The sequence below is a fragment of the Acinonyx jubatus genome, chromosome E1 (assembly GCF_027475565.1).
Source record: "Acinonyx jubatus isolate Ajub_Pintada_27869175 chromosome E1, VMU_Ajub_asm_v1.0, whole genome shotgun sequence".
Taxonomy (NCBI): domain Eukaryota; kingdom Metazoa; phylum Chordata; class Mammalia; order Carnivora; family Felidae; genus Acinonyx; species Acinonyx jubatus.
The window spans coordinates 58459028-58474933 of record NC_069397.1 but is presented as its reverse complement, the minus strand read 5'-3'; the positions used below and the strand labels follow the sequence as shown (position 1 = coordinate 58474933).

At 62.2% G+C, this 15906-nt stretch overlaps 1 protein-coding gene across 1 annotated transcript; it reads right to left on the bottom strand.

Moving 5' to 3' along the window:
* Positions 1–232: 232 nt before the first annotated feature.
* On the bottom strand, positions 233–6687 carry CHMP6 (charged multivesicular body protein 6). The gene is made up of 8 exons (XM_027052285.2): positions 6560–6687; positions 4322–4431; positions 4096–4183; positions 3921–4007; positions 3080–3145; positions 2777–2857; positions 1751–1805; positions 233–1219 (listed from the first exon to the last, which is right to left on the bottom strand). The coding sequence occupies exons 1-8, from the start codon at positions 6620–6622 to the stop codon at positions 1164–1166; spliced, it is 606 nt and encodes a 201-aa protein (XP_026908086.1). The 5' UTR covers positions 6623–6687; the 3' UTR covers positions 233–1163.
* Between the last annotated feature and the right edge of the window lie 9219 nt (positions 6688–15906).

The window sequence follows — 15906 nt, the reverse complement described above, 5'->3', positions numbered from 1 at the left end:
GGTGGTGGCCGGAGCACAGGGCACCCCCAGTGCTGGAGCCCCGGCCTGCCTTCTGCCCACAGCCTGGCACAGTGAAGGCCTCCACCTGTCCCTGTGTCCCCAGCCCCCAGGCAGGTGCTCTCGAGTGAATCCCTGTGAGGGTCAGGGGGCCGTGTTCCAGGGACCCTAGAGGAGAGGAGCCACACTTTAACCCACCCAGGTACCCCCACAGACCCCACTCCATGAGGCCAGAGACCATGCAGGCATCAATTTTAATATGGGGCTGACCCGTTTGGGGCTCCCTCCTTGTTGGGAGTGAAACGTCATCAGGATTGTCCGATACCAAAACGAACCGTTAACTAGGGAAGCCGTTTCCAGCTTCCAAGCGCGTGCCCGGCGGCTGACGGCTCAGGGGTGGCGGGTCGCAGAGCCCCGGGTCTCTGGCAGGTTCCTGGGCCCAAGCTGCGCAGAGTCCCAGACAATGGGGGCCACACCCACCAGAGCAGGCCCGTCAGCACCTCCGGGAACCCCAGCAAGGCCTCTGGCTCTCCGGGAACATCCCTTTGCAGCGGGCCGAGCCTCTGCACACAGGCCCCCAGGTGAAGAAGCTCGGTCGGGGCTCCTGCAGCCGTCAGTCCAGCAGGGATGCGCCCCTTCCGGTCCAACACCCCCAAACGCCGACACAGAAGAGGGGAGCTTTCCGCCCCCGAACCGACACGGAAACTGGGCAGGTCAGGAAGCTGCCCGCCAGCTGGCAGGAGCAGCAGGAAGTGAAAAAGGGAAGGGAAAGAAGCTAGGTTTGACGCGCCTTCCAAAGAGAGGGAGCTGGGGAGAAGGTGGCCGGTGGAGCCTCGAGGGGCCGGGGACGGGAGTGTGGCCAGCACCAGGAGCGACGGGCCTGCCTGTGGCCGCGTGGGAACCACAGCCTCAGAAGCTGTTTGGCCGGAGGGTGTGAATGTTGCCATTGAATCCAGAGAGGAGAGCAAGCCTGCGGCGCCAGGGAAACGCTCTGCGGAGTCAGCCTGGCGTCTGGCCCTGTGCGCGCCACACTCTGCTTCGTCAGCACCCGACCGGCCTGGCCTGGCGCCGGCCTCCTGGGAGCCCGTCAGGTCGGGCCGCGCACCAAACTCTGTGGGCCCCAGTCTCTGGGGAGTCCCCGCCAGTCCCAGGCCAAGGAGGCCACGTTATGAGGCTGCAACCATGTCCACCTGCTGGGGCCTGGCCTTGGTAGGGGCTTTTTCTGTAGAGGATAGAAAGAGGTGTTTGTCGGGTGCAGAAGACCCCACGGGCAGAAACTCCCAGAGGAGAAGGAAGGCGGCAAGCAGCCAGCCAGGTCCCAGGGCTGTGTGTGGGGCTGAGGGTGGGGACCTCGACCGCAGCAGCCCGTCGCTAGCACTCGGGAGCCCTGCGAGGAGGAGGGACGGGGAGGGGCAGAAAGAAACGCGGAGGGCCCACCAGCCACCGGGGCCCCGGCGGGGCGCAGGGCCACAGGGCTGTGCTACGTAGAGGGTGGCTGGTTCTGGGGTGGACCCGGCCTTTCCCCAGCTCTGCCTGTGGGACACGCCTCTCCGAAGGGGTTTGCCCTTTTCAAGGCTCCCCCACTCCCCGCCAGAAACCGGGCCCGACCCCCAAGCAGGCCTGTGCCCCTCACCCACCCAGCTGGGGAGGCAGGAACCAACTTCCACCAAGCGGAAGGGCGGGACCCTGCGGCCGGGGCATTTCACTTCGTTCTAGAACACAGGTCCTCCACAGGACAGAACAAGAAGCGTACCTGGTTTCTTCTCGGGGAGAGGCTCTGAAGGAACCTCGGGGAGGTCCAGCTGCTCCTGCAAGAGGCAGAGGGAGAGGCGGTGAGACCATCCAAACAAGAGCCCGGCTGTGGAAAGCTCCAGAGCGCCTCCTCCTCAGTCTCCGGCATCTGAGACTTGACTCACTTGGGGCTTCCCTAGAGATCCCGGGTCACACTCTGGCCATGCGGGGCCGGGGGCTTTGAACCCTGTGCCCACCCGGGTGGAAGGGGCGGCTCTGTGGCAGCACAACACATGGCAGTTCACCTCCCAGCTGGCTTCCCTGGCTGCTGAGGGGGCACCTGGGTCCTCGGGAGGAAGGACGTCAGGAGGCAGGTGCACGTGGGACACCAGAGGGCAGAGAGCAGGGACACTAACTCATCCCGCAGGTGCAGGGAGTGGCAGGCTGGTGGGCACAGGCTGGGGGCATCCCGAAGCCATGGCCCAGCGACGGAGGCGTCCCCATCGGGGAGCAGACACACGCCACGGGGCCTGCGCGTGGCAAGGCCGCCTGGTAGAGGGAGGCGGGCCCGGGGCTCCTCAGGGAGGGACCTGGCTACAGCGGGTGAGAGGTGCCATACAGGCACTGCCTGCTCAGCCGCCTGCAACACTCTCGGGGGGACAACCCGGGGAATGTTCTCTCCAGGCCGGGCTCTCCCTGCTGTCACCGGGCAGATAAGAACCACCTCAGTTTAACACAAATTCGACTTATTTTAGGAGGGAACACCACTTGCAAAGCCAGGATTGTGTGCTCCTGTAAAGCCCAATAAAGGTGCCTGTCCAAGGCCAACGATCACACGGGGCAGAGGCCTTCTGCGAGTCCTGTCACCAGAGAGATCGTGCTCAGTCCTGGGGGTCCTGTCACCTGAGTGATCATGCTCGGTCCTGGGGGTCCTGTCACCTGAGTGACTGCGCTCAGTCCCGGGACTCCTCTCACCTGGGTGATTATGCTCAGTCCTGGGGTGTTCTATCACCTGGGAGACCGTGCTCAGTGCGGGGGGTCCTCTCACCTGGGTGATTGCGTTCAGCTCCTCCAGGATGGTGTCTTCATCCTCCTGAGTGAAGCTTCCTGACAGCAGCTCATCTATTTGCTGTAAAGGGAGGAGGGGAGGTGAGGACCGTGGCCAGGCTGGGGCAGAGGGTGCAGCGGCCCCTTGTGGAGGAAGGAGACAGCCCGTCACTCCAGGCCCCCCTCACTTGAGAGGAAGTGAGCACCAGAAGCACAGAAGTCATGGCTCTGGAGGGTGGCTGGGGGTTCATGCGGGTGGCGGGTGCAGGAGGAAGGTGGTCCCCGCTGGCCCAGCAACACCTACCCGCTGGTACTCCACGGCCTCCTGGGTCTCCTCCAGTATCCGCTCCACTTCTTCGAAGGACATCACCTAGTCGGTCGGGACTCTGGTCAGCGAGGCGTGTAACAGCCCCTTGCGTTACGGCCACCTGGAGCGGCAGGGCACAAGCCCGGCCGAGCCGACGCCACGTGGCTCTGGTCATTTCTGCCGTAGGCTGGGCCCGCCCACGGGGGCTCCGGGGCCGTTGGACCTGTCTTCAGAAGCCCTGACTGCACCGCCCAGACTTCCGCTGGCCCGTGGCCCCAGACCCTCGGGCTCCCCAACCAACCCGCGCAGGTCCAGGTAAAAATAAGTAAAACTTGACTCGATTCCTTCTGGGTTCGAAGCAGCACGCTGACTTGTGGGGCAGGGACACGCCGTGGACAGCCGGGCAGCTGCAGAGCCATCCGCCGGTCACCTCTCCGGTGGCCCAGGGTCTCTCTGGGCCTCACCTCTTCTTTGGCCACCCACCCCTGGGCCGCTTCCCGTGGTGAGGCCGTGTTAACCTCCTCCGGGAAGCCCTCCAGTTAGCTCACACACCCCTCACGCACCCTCACCGGACCCTCACCGGACCCTCACCTGAGCGCGCGGACTCACTTTGTCGTCGGTGCCCGTCACCCCGTTCTCGGGTCAACACCCCGAGCTGGTCTTGCCACCGACACGGGCGCCCTCTCCCGAGAGCCACGGGCTCGCCCACGCTCCCGGCCAGCACAGACGCCTCTTCGCCAATGGCCCGGGCACAGGCGTGGCCTCAGGACCGAGCCCCGCCTCCCTCGTCCCGCGCACGCACACGGAGCTCCGTCCTCTCTGCCGCCCAGGACCTTACCTGGTGCATCTTCTTCAGACACTCGTTTCCAATCTGCAGCCCTTCGACCACCTTCATCTCAATCTGGGCGAACTCAATGTTCTGGACCTGGGGCGGACGCCGAACGGACCGGGCGGTCGGGGGGCCTGCCTTCCCCACCCCTTCCCCCCAGCTCCCTGCCACCCGCGCGGCCTACCATGGTTTCCAGGCTGGTGATTTGGTTTTCTGTCTTGTCCAGAAGCTGCTCCTGGTACCGCTTCTTCTTCAGGAGCAGCTTGGCACGTCTGCAGAGGGCACCCGGGCAGTGACCCGGCCGCCGGGCCCGACCGCCCCCCTGGCCTCGCCCGCCCCCCCCCACCCCGCTCCAGGCCAACAGGGGGCGGACGCCCCCTGTCGCACGGCCTGCCCTGGGCCCCACTCACTCCTTCCTCCCGTCCCGCAGGAGCTGCCTGGCGACCTCCCGCTCCCTCTCCAGCTGTTGGGTGATCCTCTTCTGGTACTGCTTCAGCTTATCCCGCTGCTGCTTCAGTTGCTGCGGAAGAACAGGCCTGGGTCCACACGGTGCCCGTGCTGGCACCTGGCTGGGCCGGCCTGGAAGCCGCCCCCACCCCCCCCGAAACACAGTTCTCTGTGGGGACAAGTCTGCCCCCTCGGGCACATCTGGAGACACCTGCGGCTGTCGCAACTGGGGGGTGCTGCTGCTGGCGTCAGTGGGTAGAGGCCAGGGACACCGCTTACATCCTGCCGTGCCAAGGTGGCCCCAGCACAGTGAACCACCCCCCCCCCCCCCACGTGTCCGCAGCGCCAAGGTGGAGTGTCCGCTCTGAAAGTGACATCACTCAAAGTGATGGCAGCAGCCATCACTGTGCCTGCCCTGGGGCAGGTCGGAGAGTGTCACCAGTGCCTCAGAGGTTCAGAGACGACACAGAAGTGCACCAGAGAGCCACCGTCCCACCCAGCCACAGCGAGGGTTGGAGGCCTCCCCTCCCGGCCTCAGACGCGTCCTTAATGTGTCCAGCTGCCCTGCTCGTCACTTATCACCGTGTCCGAGTGGACACACAGACGGCCTGTTTGGGTGAAGTGTTTGCTTGACCTGGCCAAGCACCCAGGACCCCCACGTACTGTCCCGGAGAGGAAGCACGGCCGTTTACGCATCAGGTAATTCTGCCTTTTCTCAGGCCTTTCCCATTTCTTCCAAATTTCACCTGAAATAATGACGCTATGGCCAGCGCCTGCAGGACAGGGCGTTTCTCATACGTGCGATTCTATCTTTAGGATCCGCTGCTGTGACTGAACTACGGCAAGGGGCAGGCACACCTTTAAGACTCAGTATAGTGAGACGTCATCCCCTAGTGTAGACGCGTCTGCAGGGACCTCTCACAGCCCCTCCACAGCACATTCTCTCTAGCGCCTGCCCGGTGCACCGGGTGGCCTGTGGGGCAGGCTGGGTGATGGCTGCACGCCTTCTGGCTGCAGTGCAAGGCACCCACTATTCTGCTCCCACGGCTCAGACACACCGGGCCCAGCCTGCGCGCCCAGTCTTCTCAGCCCTGGCCGCTGTTCCTCCCCAGGAGCTGAGCCCCCGCCCCGCCCCTGCCCTTCGGGCCATTATCCAAGCTGGTTGAGTACAAAGTGTGGAAGACAGCTAAACGCAGCAGGTGTGGCCAGGCTGCCCCCTTTGTAAACTTCATAAGGGGTATCCGTGGAGGGTCACAGGACGGGCAGCACACTGGGGCATGGAGTTTCTCAGCTCAGCTTTTCATCCTAGGAACACACCAGGCAGTAATTTGTTTTATTGTGTGCAAACCGCGTTGTTACAGTGTGGACCCACCAAACAATCCCTGGCAAGTAGAAAAGCTTGGAAGCTTGGAAGAGAAACCCAAAGGCGACTCCTTGAAGAGAATCACCTTGGGGGCTTCAGCTCTCCGCCAGGGCCTGACCCCTGCCTCCCTAGTGCCTGTGCCCCTCTTCTCATTCAGCACCCAACGCCGCTCACATTTTCTCTAGTGGCAAACGTGCCTGTTTCCTCTCCACGTGGGGAACTTCAGTTAAGAACCGTTTATAACACGGTTTCTGAAGCCAAGGGGTGGGGGGAATCTGTCATTTGAATTTGTTTCTCTCTTAGCACAAATTAATGCATTTTTGCTGCAGAAATTTTTGCAAAGCAAGCAAAGGTAAACTCTGCTCAAATTTTGAACCACCTCCTTCCTGGTACGTTTTTCTCCTTGCAAAACTGGATTCCTCTGGACGTGCCTTTCCCCTTAACGTATCATACAATTCTTTCCACGCAAACGAGCTTTCTCCCGGAGCTCCCCGGAAACAGCGGCGTGGGGCGGTGGCAGATGAGCCCATCACCCTCGCTCGGAGCCCCGGCGCCGGCCACACGGCGGGGCGGCCCGGAACGTGGGACTCGGGACCTGCCACCTGCGAGCGCGCGCTCGCCGGGACACCAGGTGTGACCACGACTCAGCGCGACACTCGGCGCCGCCCCCCGAAACCGCGGCCCGGTCTAGTCCCCGCGCCGGTCGCCGGCAGCCTGCGGTCCGGCGCAGCGACGCGGCTGCGAGAAGCCCATCCGGCGGGGGGGGCGGGGGCAGACCCTCCCGGGGCCGCAGCCCTGCCTCAGTCTCCCCGCCGTCGCCGGGGGGCCGGGTTCTCACCAGGACGGCCTTGTCTTGCTCTGTGACCCGGCTCTGCTTCTTGCGGCCGAACAGGTTGCCCATGGCGCCCCGGCCCGCGGCCCCGCCCGCCGCCGCCCTCCCGGCCTCCGTACTCCGGCCCCGCCCCCTACGGCGGCCGCGCAGGGCCAGGCGCCGCAGACGGCGAAACGTGTGCGGGCGAGCTGAAGGCGGGCCCCGGGTTCGAATCCGCCCCCGCACGCCTTGGCGACGATGGCACGGTGATACTGCGGGCAGGGCCTCGGCAGCCCTAAATGATGCATTTCACGTGCACTTCCAGAATGTCCCCCAGCATTGCAAACGAAGACTGAAAATTCCAGTCTCGGGTTAGGTGGGATTCTTCCCGGTAACGGGTGGACAGTCTCCCCCCGCCTCCTGGCTGGTGCCGACCACAAAATGCTGCGTTTAGTGATGTTATGTACAACCTGTGGGCTTACAGGTGTCCATGGAGACGCTACCTGGGCAGCACATGTCCACGCGGCCCCGCGACCAGTGGCTCTTGCCCAACACGGCTGTCTCAACTCCTGGTTCTGTGTCCCCCCACCCTGCAGAAGCCTCCGGCCGTTGGGGGTAAACCCCCTGAAGAGGATTTGCAGGGGGAGCCACTGACCCCTGCATCCCTGGTTCCCACCTGCGTCTTTCCGGCGTTCGGAGGGTACACGGGGTCTCATAGGACAGCACCCAGCCCCGATCAGTCTCCCCGGATGATCCTGATGAGGGAGCATAAGGCACGCTGAGGGCCAGGTCCCAGCTAGCATTACCCCGCCCCCCTCCCTCCCCCCCCCCCCCCCCCCCCCCCCCCCCCCGCCCCAAGGTGGGATGAGTGTGATTATTTCCCAGGCACTCCTGGCTGCCCAAAGACAACGGAAAGGACAGAGACAGAAAACAAATGGTTAACCTGTTAAGGGTCTCCATCAGTTTATAAACATCTTAATACAATCACACAAAACAGGGCAATCTTCTAAAGTCCAGAACTCCCTACTGTGTGAAGTGAATACTTTGCTACAGGGAAAAACCACCTTAGCTTGTCAGTAGCTAGGCCTCCAGTGATCAGTGCGTCTTTAGCATATGAAAGTCTCTTTGGAAGCTTCCCTTTTGACTTCACCTCCCCCAAGTCCATAGTATATAAACCAGTCACTCTTCACAACCCCAGCACAGCTCCTTCTACCCACGGGCCCTGTCCCCGTGTACTTTACTAAATTCACTTTTTTTTTGCGCCAGAGACGTCTTCAAGGATTCTTCCTTGGCTGTCAGCTCTGAACCCATCACCCCAAAACTTCATCAGTCCTGTACCCGAGTCTGCAATGGGCCAGCCCAGTGGCTCGTGGGCAGTGGGCACCTAAGTAAGATGAGCAATCCCACAGCACGGGCCTCACTTCCTTCTGTGAAATGACTTCCTGGGTCACAAGCAGGTGCTGTGCGGGCACCGTGATGGCCAGCCTCCAAGTGCACACTGGCGCTGCTCTGGCCAAAGCGCTACAGGCGGGAAGGCAGATCCGTATCCAGAGGAAGTGTCCATTCCAGTGGGGACAAGTCCCTGCCTCATGATGGAAGGGGTCCTGATTAGCCAACCCGCTGTCAGGTGGCTGGATGGTACCCCCAGGGAGTGGTGCTATTTGGGGGTTCGGTGCTACTGACCGGCTGGGCACTCAGAGGTTGTGGTGGGCAAGTGAGCCCCAGCCTCTCTCCCTGCCGCCATGGCCACTTTGTTCATGGGCCCACTGGGCACTGGGGGGCAGGGGAAAGCCCTTCACTGTGGTGAGTCATGTCAGGTTTTGGTCACCTGTTACATGAGGCAGGTGCCAGTCCAGGTGGCTGCCCGTCTCTTTCGTTCTGGACACCCTGATTAGCCAGAGACGCCTGTGGTCGGGCACTCTGAGCATCTGTGTGTCCCAGCCGCCTGTTAGAGTAAGTCCCAGCCTTGGCTGGAGAGGGTTGTGGGACCACACAGCCTGCCTGGGGCAAAAAGAGCTTCCAGAGGCTGAGAGCCAGAGTTGGTCAGCAGGAGAGCCCCCACCAACTGGCCAGGAAACTCACTAGGGGGTAGAGGGGAGCCCAGAAACTGCCCACCAGAGCTGAGAATCTTGCTGGATATGGGACAGGCTGGAGGAGGTCAGCCAGAAGCAGCCACAGGTCGGGGAGAAACTCACGGAAGAGCCTCCCCCATGCTGCCCCCTGGCAGCCATAGGAAGAGAGAAGCAGCTGGGACAGAAAGGGAGCCCCTTCCTCTGCCTGGCCCAGCGATGTCGCTCCAGCGCTCTGCTGCTGAAGTCCCCATCGGGCTAGCGGGCAAAGGTGAAACGCCGGCAGGTGGGCCAAAGAAAGCGAGTCCCCGATAAGCCTTTACGTGTGGCTCTAGAGATGCTCCGTGACTGACACGGCCAGTGTGTCTTGGGATGCTCACTCGTGGAACTCGGCCACCAGGTCCGAGGGGCCTGGCCTGCGGGGAGAGGAGCTGCCACTCAGCATCCCTCGCCAGCCACGTGGGTGCGCTGTGGTCTCGGAAAGGCAGGTTTCGGTCCCTGCGGGGCTGGGCCTCGCCAGCTGAGCCTTCTCTGTGGACTCCACCTCCACAGGTTTAAGAGCCAGAAAACGGTGGTCGTTCGAGCCGTTGAGTTTTGGGGTGGTTTGTTCCGCAGTGACAGTTAACGGGTACAACGGAGTGGGCACCTCGGGAAGGCGGGGGATTTGCGGCACGTACTTAGAATCCTTCACGGTGGAGCCCGCTCGCCCCTCTGGGCCTGGCTCAGGCAGGGCACAGGCCAGGGGTATGACTCTCCCTCGGGACGTCGCGTCAGATCTCTCTTCTCCCGATGTGGATCATCCGCGTAGCGATCGGTGCGAGCTCTCCCAGGCTGTGCATTGTTCTCGGACCAGGGGCACCTGACCAGCTGGACGGTGGCAAAGATATCCCTCACGACTGCTACTCAGCTGACCTCTGGGCCTTGCCCTTCCGGCTCCCAGGGGAAATCCTGGTCCCAGGGGACCGGTTTTGATGGCAGTGCCTCTACTGTCATTCCTGGCCCGCAGAGAGCTCTTCAAGGGCCTGAGGTCCTCCCCAAGGGCTTCTCAGGGCCCCTGTCAAGGCAGTGTGCTTCGGGGACACCTGAGAGACTCAGGCCAAGTCCTTATCTGCCCTTGCCCTTGGGGTGTTTCCTGTGTGTTAAATACCAAGCCTCTTCCGGCAGCTCAGCTGTGCTAAAGTCCAAGTTGCCAGCAACAAAGGAGCAAACCGTCAAGGAAGGCCCGTCACAGATGAGATCAAGTGGTGTGGCCCAGAGTGTGTGGCGAGCGGCCGGTGGGGGCCGGGCTCACGCAGAGCTGGCCGCCACGCTCACCTGTACGGGCCCCTGTGGCCTCCGGCTGGCGTCGGCACAATCTTGGTATTCTTGGGGGACGGTCTTGAGGAGACCCGGCCTCCCCTTAGCAGGTAACTGCCCGGGTGCGTCCCGGTGGCCTCCGATGGGGAGGAGGGTCGCCTCTGCGGCAGGCCGGGCTTCCCGGGGGCGGGGCGATCCGCACCCCCCTCCTCTCCAGGCTCTGACCTGGCGGGTGGACAGTTCAGTGTGTGTTGTGATTCCACCAGCCAGGGATGAAGCCTGGGGAGTGATTTCCCGTCCTGCCGCAAGAAATACGGTCTCCTTTTATAGTAGTCCTCTAATATTGTCCGATTTTCTGATTCTGCCTTGAAACTGAGGAAGCACCTTGCCTGCCGTTTTAAACACATAATCGGCCCAGGCGGCCAGAAATCAGCAGCCGCCCCGTGGTTCCCCCGCGACACCGCTCTCCAGCTGCCTCTGGGGCCCCAGAACCCGGCTGTCAGGAAACACCTCCGTGTTTTGTCACCGCACACCTCGCTGCCCACACCCTGACTGTGTTCGGCTGCTCCGGCGGCCGTGACAAACCGCCACAGACCTGGCGGCTGACACGACAGAAACTTACCGCCCCACAGTCCAAGGCGGGAAGTTTAGGTGTGGGCAGGGCTAGCTCCTTCTGAGGCTTGGGTGGGGTGGGGGTGTAGGGGTGGGGTGTGGGGGGGTGTCTGCTCCAGGCCCGTCTCCCAGCTGCTGGTGGTCTGCTGGCCTCTTTGGCTTTAGGCGCATCACCAGGGTCCCTGCCTCCATGGGCATGCGGCCTTGCTGCGCGCGTGTCCGTGTCCAGATTTTCCCTTTTCATAGGGTACGAGTCGTACTGGGTTAGGGCCCACTCCAATGACTTCACTGTGTCTTCGTTACCTCTGTAAAGACCCTATTTTCCAATTAGGTACTGGGGGGTAGGAATGCAATCTATGAATTTGGGGGGGGGTCACAGTTCAACCCATAGTGCACTAAGGGGCTTATCACTTCCTACCACACATTCCGGGTTCCTGCCTTGGAGGGTCTCCCCTGGAATGACTGATACAAACCTACGCATTGCTCACCTTCGCTCGGGCACCTGTCTGGGCATCTCAGGCTGAAGGTGTGTGACACGGAGGTTCGTGCTTCTAAACCACGGAGGGGTTGCAGGGATGAGGTGGGGTCCGATCACTGGATCTCCGGGGCACAGCGACTCCGCAGTTTGCCGGAAGCGCCTGGTGTCAGTGACCGCTGCCTCCAGCCCCCGGCGAGTGCACCCGTGAACTTCACCTGCTGAAGCCCCGTGGCGGGCCTGCCGCTGCCAGAGGGCGACCACACAGACAGGAGGGCTGGGGGGGGGGGGGGGGGGGGGATACTCTCATGGGTGGAAAGCAGCCCGGAATCCCGAAGTGGCTTCCGGGCAAGGTTCCAACGGGGAGGTGGCATTTGGGGTGGCCGTTCCACGACGCGCAGACCCAGGGGACGCCAGTGTGAAAACGTGGTTTTCATGGCGAACCACCATCCACAGGGTCGCTGGCGGCCCCCATGGAGTGACCCCAGGCCTTCCGGTGCAGGTGACATAAGCTGAACTTGAGCCAGCTGGGGCTGAAGGGCGGCCCGCAGCGTGAGGCCAGCGTGGGGAGACGTGGAGACTGAGGCCGCCCCCTCTGCGCACCTGGTTCGGGTCCTCCGGAACCTGCTCCCCGACAAGCGCTCTGATTGGCTTCTCTCCCTGGGCCGGGGAGGCTGATTGGCTGGGCCTGGATGCCCTGCCGTGGCTGAGCCAATCTGCAGAGGGGAAGGGAGGGGAGGGTGGGGCCCCGGAAGGCGGACGCGTCTGTCCACGTGCACTGAGCAGAGGGAATGTCTTCTCCTGGCCCCAGGACACCTGCTGCCCCCGGCAGAGCCTGTGTGGGAGCTGTGGGTCATGCCGAAGCCCGGCCCCGGCCAGGACACCCCGGTGGAGGCCGAGTTGGGGGTAGGTGCAGCTCTGACACGGGGCCATACGCGTGTTAAGAGTTTTCAGGGGTCCTGGTCAGGAGTCCTTGGGGGTCAGACTAAGGAGGCAGTGACAGAAATAGAAGAGAATGTGAGAGGAGCAAAGGAACATTCTGGAAGAAGTCGAAAGAATCTGGGCAAATTCCCAGGGAGTGGGTGTGAGTCCAGGGAATGGTGTTGAAGATACAGGTGAGGGTGTTGGCTTGACCCACTGTGGACACTACGGTGGACTCTGGTGGCTCTGGGCAGCCCGGGGTTGGGGGTGAGCCTGCGGGAGACCCCAGGGCGGGCATCCTTGGGAGGGCTGGGGAAGGGAGGCAGCTCAGAGAGGTCGGGACTGCAGCGGGGAGGCAGGCCCAGGAGGGGCTGCAGGGGGGAGGCCCAGGGGAGGCCCAGGAGGGGCTGCAGGGGGGAGGCCCGGAGGAGGCCCAGGAAGGGGGCCTGCAGGGGGGAGGCCCAGAGGAGGCCCAGGAGGGGCTGCAGGGGGGAGGCCCAGCAGAGGCCCTTGAGGGAGAGGAGACACCCGGCCGCAGAGGGGTCAAGTGTTGAGACACGTCTTTTAGAGGGCTTGAGAACGGAATAGACGCGGGGAGAGGCCGCGCGGGGCCGCAGGGGTGTCCACCTTCTTCCTGGGAGCCTCCCGCGGGACGCTGGGTCCGGCGGCAGGCGGGCAGCTGTGAGCCCCGCGGTGGCCACGCGGTGGCGCTGCAGGACAGCCTGGTGGCCGCGAGGCAACATCAAGGCCTGGACACGGCCGGTGGGCCACCAGGAGAGACCACCCCCGCACGCCCCCGCCCCGCACCAGGCACCTGCACCCTGGTGTCACCACACGCAGTGTCCCGGCACCTAAACCCGCGGCACTGCACACCCCGGCACCTGGCACCCAGCAGTCAGTGGTCCCTGGGGGTCCTTGTAGGCAGGTGGGTCTGAGAAGCCCTCTGTAGGTGGAGGCTGGACTGGGACTTTGCCCTGGGTCTGCCGAGCTGGCGGTGTCACCCGCCTGTCCATTCATCACTCATGTGCCCATTTGCTCATTCGTGCATGCATGCGTGCATTCATTCGTTCATTTATCACCCATTCACGAACTCATTCATTCATCCATGTATCCATCTGTCCACTCATTTAGCGGCTACCAGGTGCAGGCAGGCCCTGCTCTGGCTGCCGACACGGGTTTGCATATGGCATGGGGTGGCAGGATGGCACGGTGTTCTTGATGGGGCTGGAGAACTTCCGGTTGATGGTCAGGAAAGACTTCCTGGAGGAGGTGGCGTCCCCCCAGACAGGGGGGAAGGTGCGGGGGGGGGGGGGCGGTGTGGGAACGGGGACAGGGCCCCTGGCTTGTCTGATTCTGGTTTTCTGCTAGTCACGAGTCGGAGGCTCCTGGCCCTGACTGGGGAGGGGCTGATCTAACCTGGATTGTTAACCCAGGGGGAGAGCATGGTGGGAAGTGGCCCTGGAGACCATAAGGGGCCGTCCTGGTGACCACAGGTGGAGGGGGTGGTGGTCATGAGACAGGGGGCATCACGGGCCGGCAGCTGGGTGGATGGCAGTAATCACCGCAGACACACACCCGTCTACACCGCGCCCTGTGAGGGGGACACGGGGGACAGGCACCGAGGGGCTTGTCACCTGCCTGAGGTGGAGTGGGGCTTTGAACCCCCAGCCCCAGTGGGACAAGGGACGGGAGGGGCCTATGCTGCTGTAGTGGCCGCCCGGGGAGTGATGGCGGCCTGAACGGGCATGGGGAGCAGACAGGGGAGCACGTGTGAGCAGGTGGGGTGCCCCGGGGGGTGCCGATCCGCCCGGGTCCTGCTGCACCGGGTCTCGGGCCCAGGAAGGGGGACTGCGAGTGGAAGCAGAGAAGGGGCCTGCAGGGCAAACCGGCTCCGGAAGGGCCCTTGGGTGGTCCCCTCCCACGCGGTGCCTGCGCTGCTCCGGGGGGACCGGGGGATGCCCGGCACTTCTGACACTGGGTCCTGTAGGACACAGGGGCCTCTGTGCTGGCCGGCGGCTCGACAGCAACCTCCTGTAGGAAGCCCGGAGCCGAGCCGGAACCCCCCGCGGCGGCTCAGCCCCTGATGCTCAGACACCGGGATAGCGGTGGGCTTGCTGTAGGCTGCTGGCTTGGACCCCTTTGTCCCGCAGCAGTGGATAACGGACGCACTGTAACGACCTGCCCCTAAACCCAGCGCTCAGAAGCCGCTTAGCTGCCCGCCAGGGCTCTTGGGACCCCCCTCCCAAGCTGGTCTCTGATGTCGGCGGGAGGGCTCCCCGCAGCGCTGCCCAATCACCATGTGGATCTTCCTCTTGAGCCAGTGACCCGAGGGCCTGGTGCCGGGGCTGTGGGCTTCGAGCCTCTACGGTGGCAGGGCCCTGGGGCTGCCCGGTCTGGGCAGGTCCTCCTCCGAGATGCCTCCGGGCCCTTCATGTCCCCAGAGTCCTGGCCTTACTGGCCCTGCCACGCCCCCGCAGCCCGGCCCTCCCTCTTGATCCGTGTGGTCTTAGGAGAGTTTCCATTTCCTGCAAGCAAAGCCCCGATTCAAACCTGGGTCGACCCAAAGCCCCGCTCCCGAGCCACGTTTTCTCCCACCACTTTGTCTTGTCATTTATTTTGTCTTGTCGTTTATTGCGGTGAAATTCACATAGCATACAATTCATCTTTTACGTTTATTTATTTTTGGGACAGAGAGAGACAGAGCATGAACGGGGGAGGGGCAGAGAGAGAGGGAGACACAGAATCAGAAGCAGGCTCCAGGCTCTGAGCCATCAGCCCAGAGCCCGACGCGGGGCTCGAACTCACGGACCTCGAGATCGTGACCTGAGCTGAAGTCGGAGGCTTAACCGGCTGCACCACCCAGGCGCCCCCAATTCATCTTTTAAAGTGAACAATTCAGGGGCACTTGGGTGGCTCAGTTGGTTGAGCATCTGATGCTTTTTTTTTTTTTTTTTTTTGATGTTTATTTTTGAGAGAGAGAGAGAGAGCATGAACAGGGGAGGGGCAGAGAGAGAGGGAGACACAGAATCCAAAGCAGGCTCCAGGCTCTGAGTTGTCAGCACAGAGCCCAACACGGGGCTTAAATTCATGAACCTTGAGATCATGACCTGAGCCGAAGTCACACACTTAACTGACCGAGCCACTCAGGTGCCCCATAAGCATCTAACTCTTGATGTCGGCTCAGGTTGTGATCTCACATTTTTGTGGGTGTGAGCCACACATGGGGCACTGCGCACTGATGGCTCACCGCCTGCTCGGGATTCTCCCTCTCCCCCTCTCTCTATGCCCCTCCCTCACACGTGCTCTGTCTCTCTCAAAATAAATAAACTTAAAAGAAAAATGAAGTGAACAATTTAGTGCATTCACAATGTTGTGCAACCACTACCTCTATGTAGTTCTAGAACATTCTCCCCACCCCAGAAAAGCACTCCACACCCATTCAGTAGTCACTGCCCAGTCCCCCTCCCCCAGCCCCTGGTAACTGCTGATCTGTTTCTGTGGATTTGCAGATTCTGGATATTTCATAAAAGACGAATTCCAGGGGCACCTGGGGGGCTCAGTGGGTTAAGCGTCCAACTTGATTTCGGCTCAGGTCATGATCTCATGGGATCGAGCCATGCGTTGGACTCTGTGCTGACAGCATGGAGCCTGCTTGGGATTCTCTGTCCCTCCCTCGGTGCCCCCTCCCCACTCGCGTGTGTGTGCTCTGTCTCTCAAAACAAATAAATAAACATTAAAAAAAGGAATTCTGCACTACATGGCCTTCTGCATCTGCCCTCTTTCACTCAGCAAGCTTTCCACGTCCATCCACTGGGCAGCCTGTGTGAGCAATTTCATTGTGTGGAGACACCGCTTTTGTTTATCTGTTCAAACCTCTGGGTTGATTCTACCTTTTGGCTGTGGTGAGTAGCACTGCCCAGAACACGTTTCTATGTGGACACATGTTTTCGTTTCTCTGCGGTGTATATCTAGGAGTAGAATCCCCGAGTGACACAGTAACT

What these genes read in the sequence shown, in the direction of transcription:
- CHMP6 (XM_027052285.2), bottom strand. Translation starts at nt 6,622, where the DNA reads ATGGGCAACCTGTTCGGCCGCAAGAAGCAGAGCCGGGTCACAGAGCAA. An exon ending in TCACCAGCCTGGAAACCATG is followed by an intron (nt 4,008 to 4,095) that starts GTAGGCCGCGCG and finishes CGTCCGCCCCAG; the next exon opens with GTCCAGAACATTGAGTTCGC. An exon ending in AGCTGAACGCAATCACCCAG is followed by an intron (nt 1,806 to 2,776) that starts GTGAGAGGACCC and finishes TGCCTCTTGCAG; the next exon opens with GAGCAGCTGGACCTCCCCGA.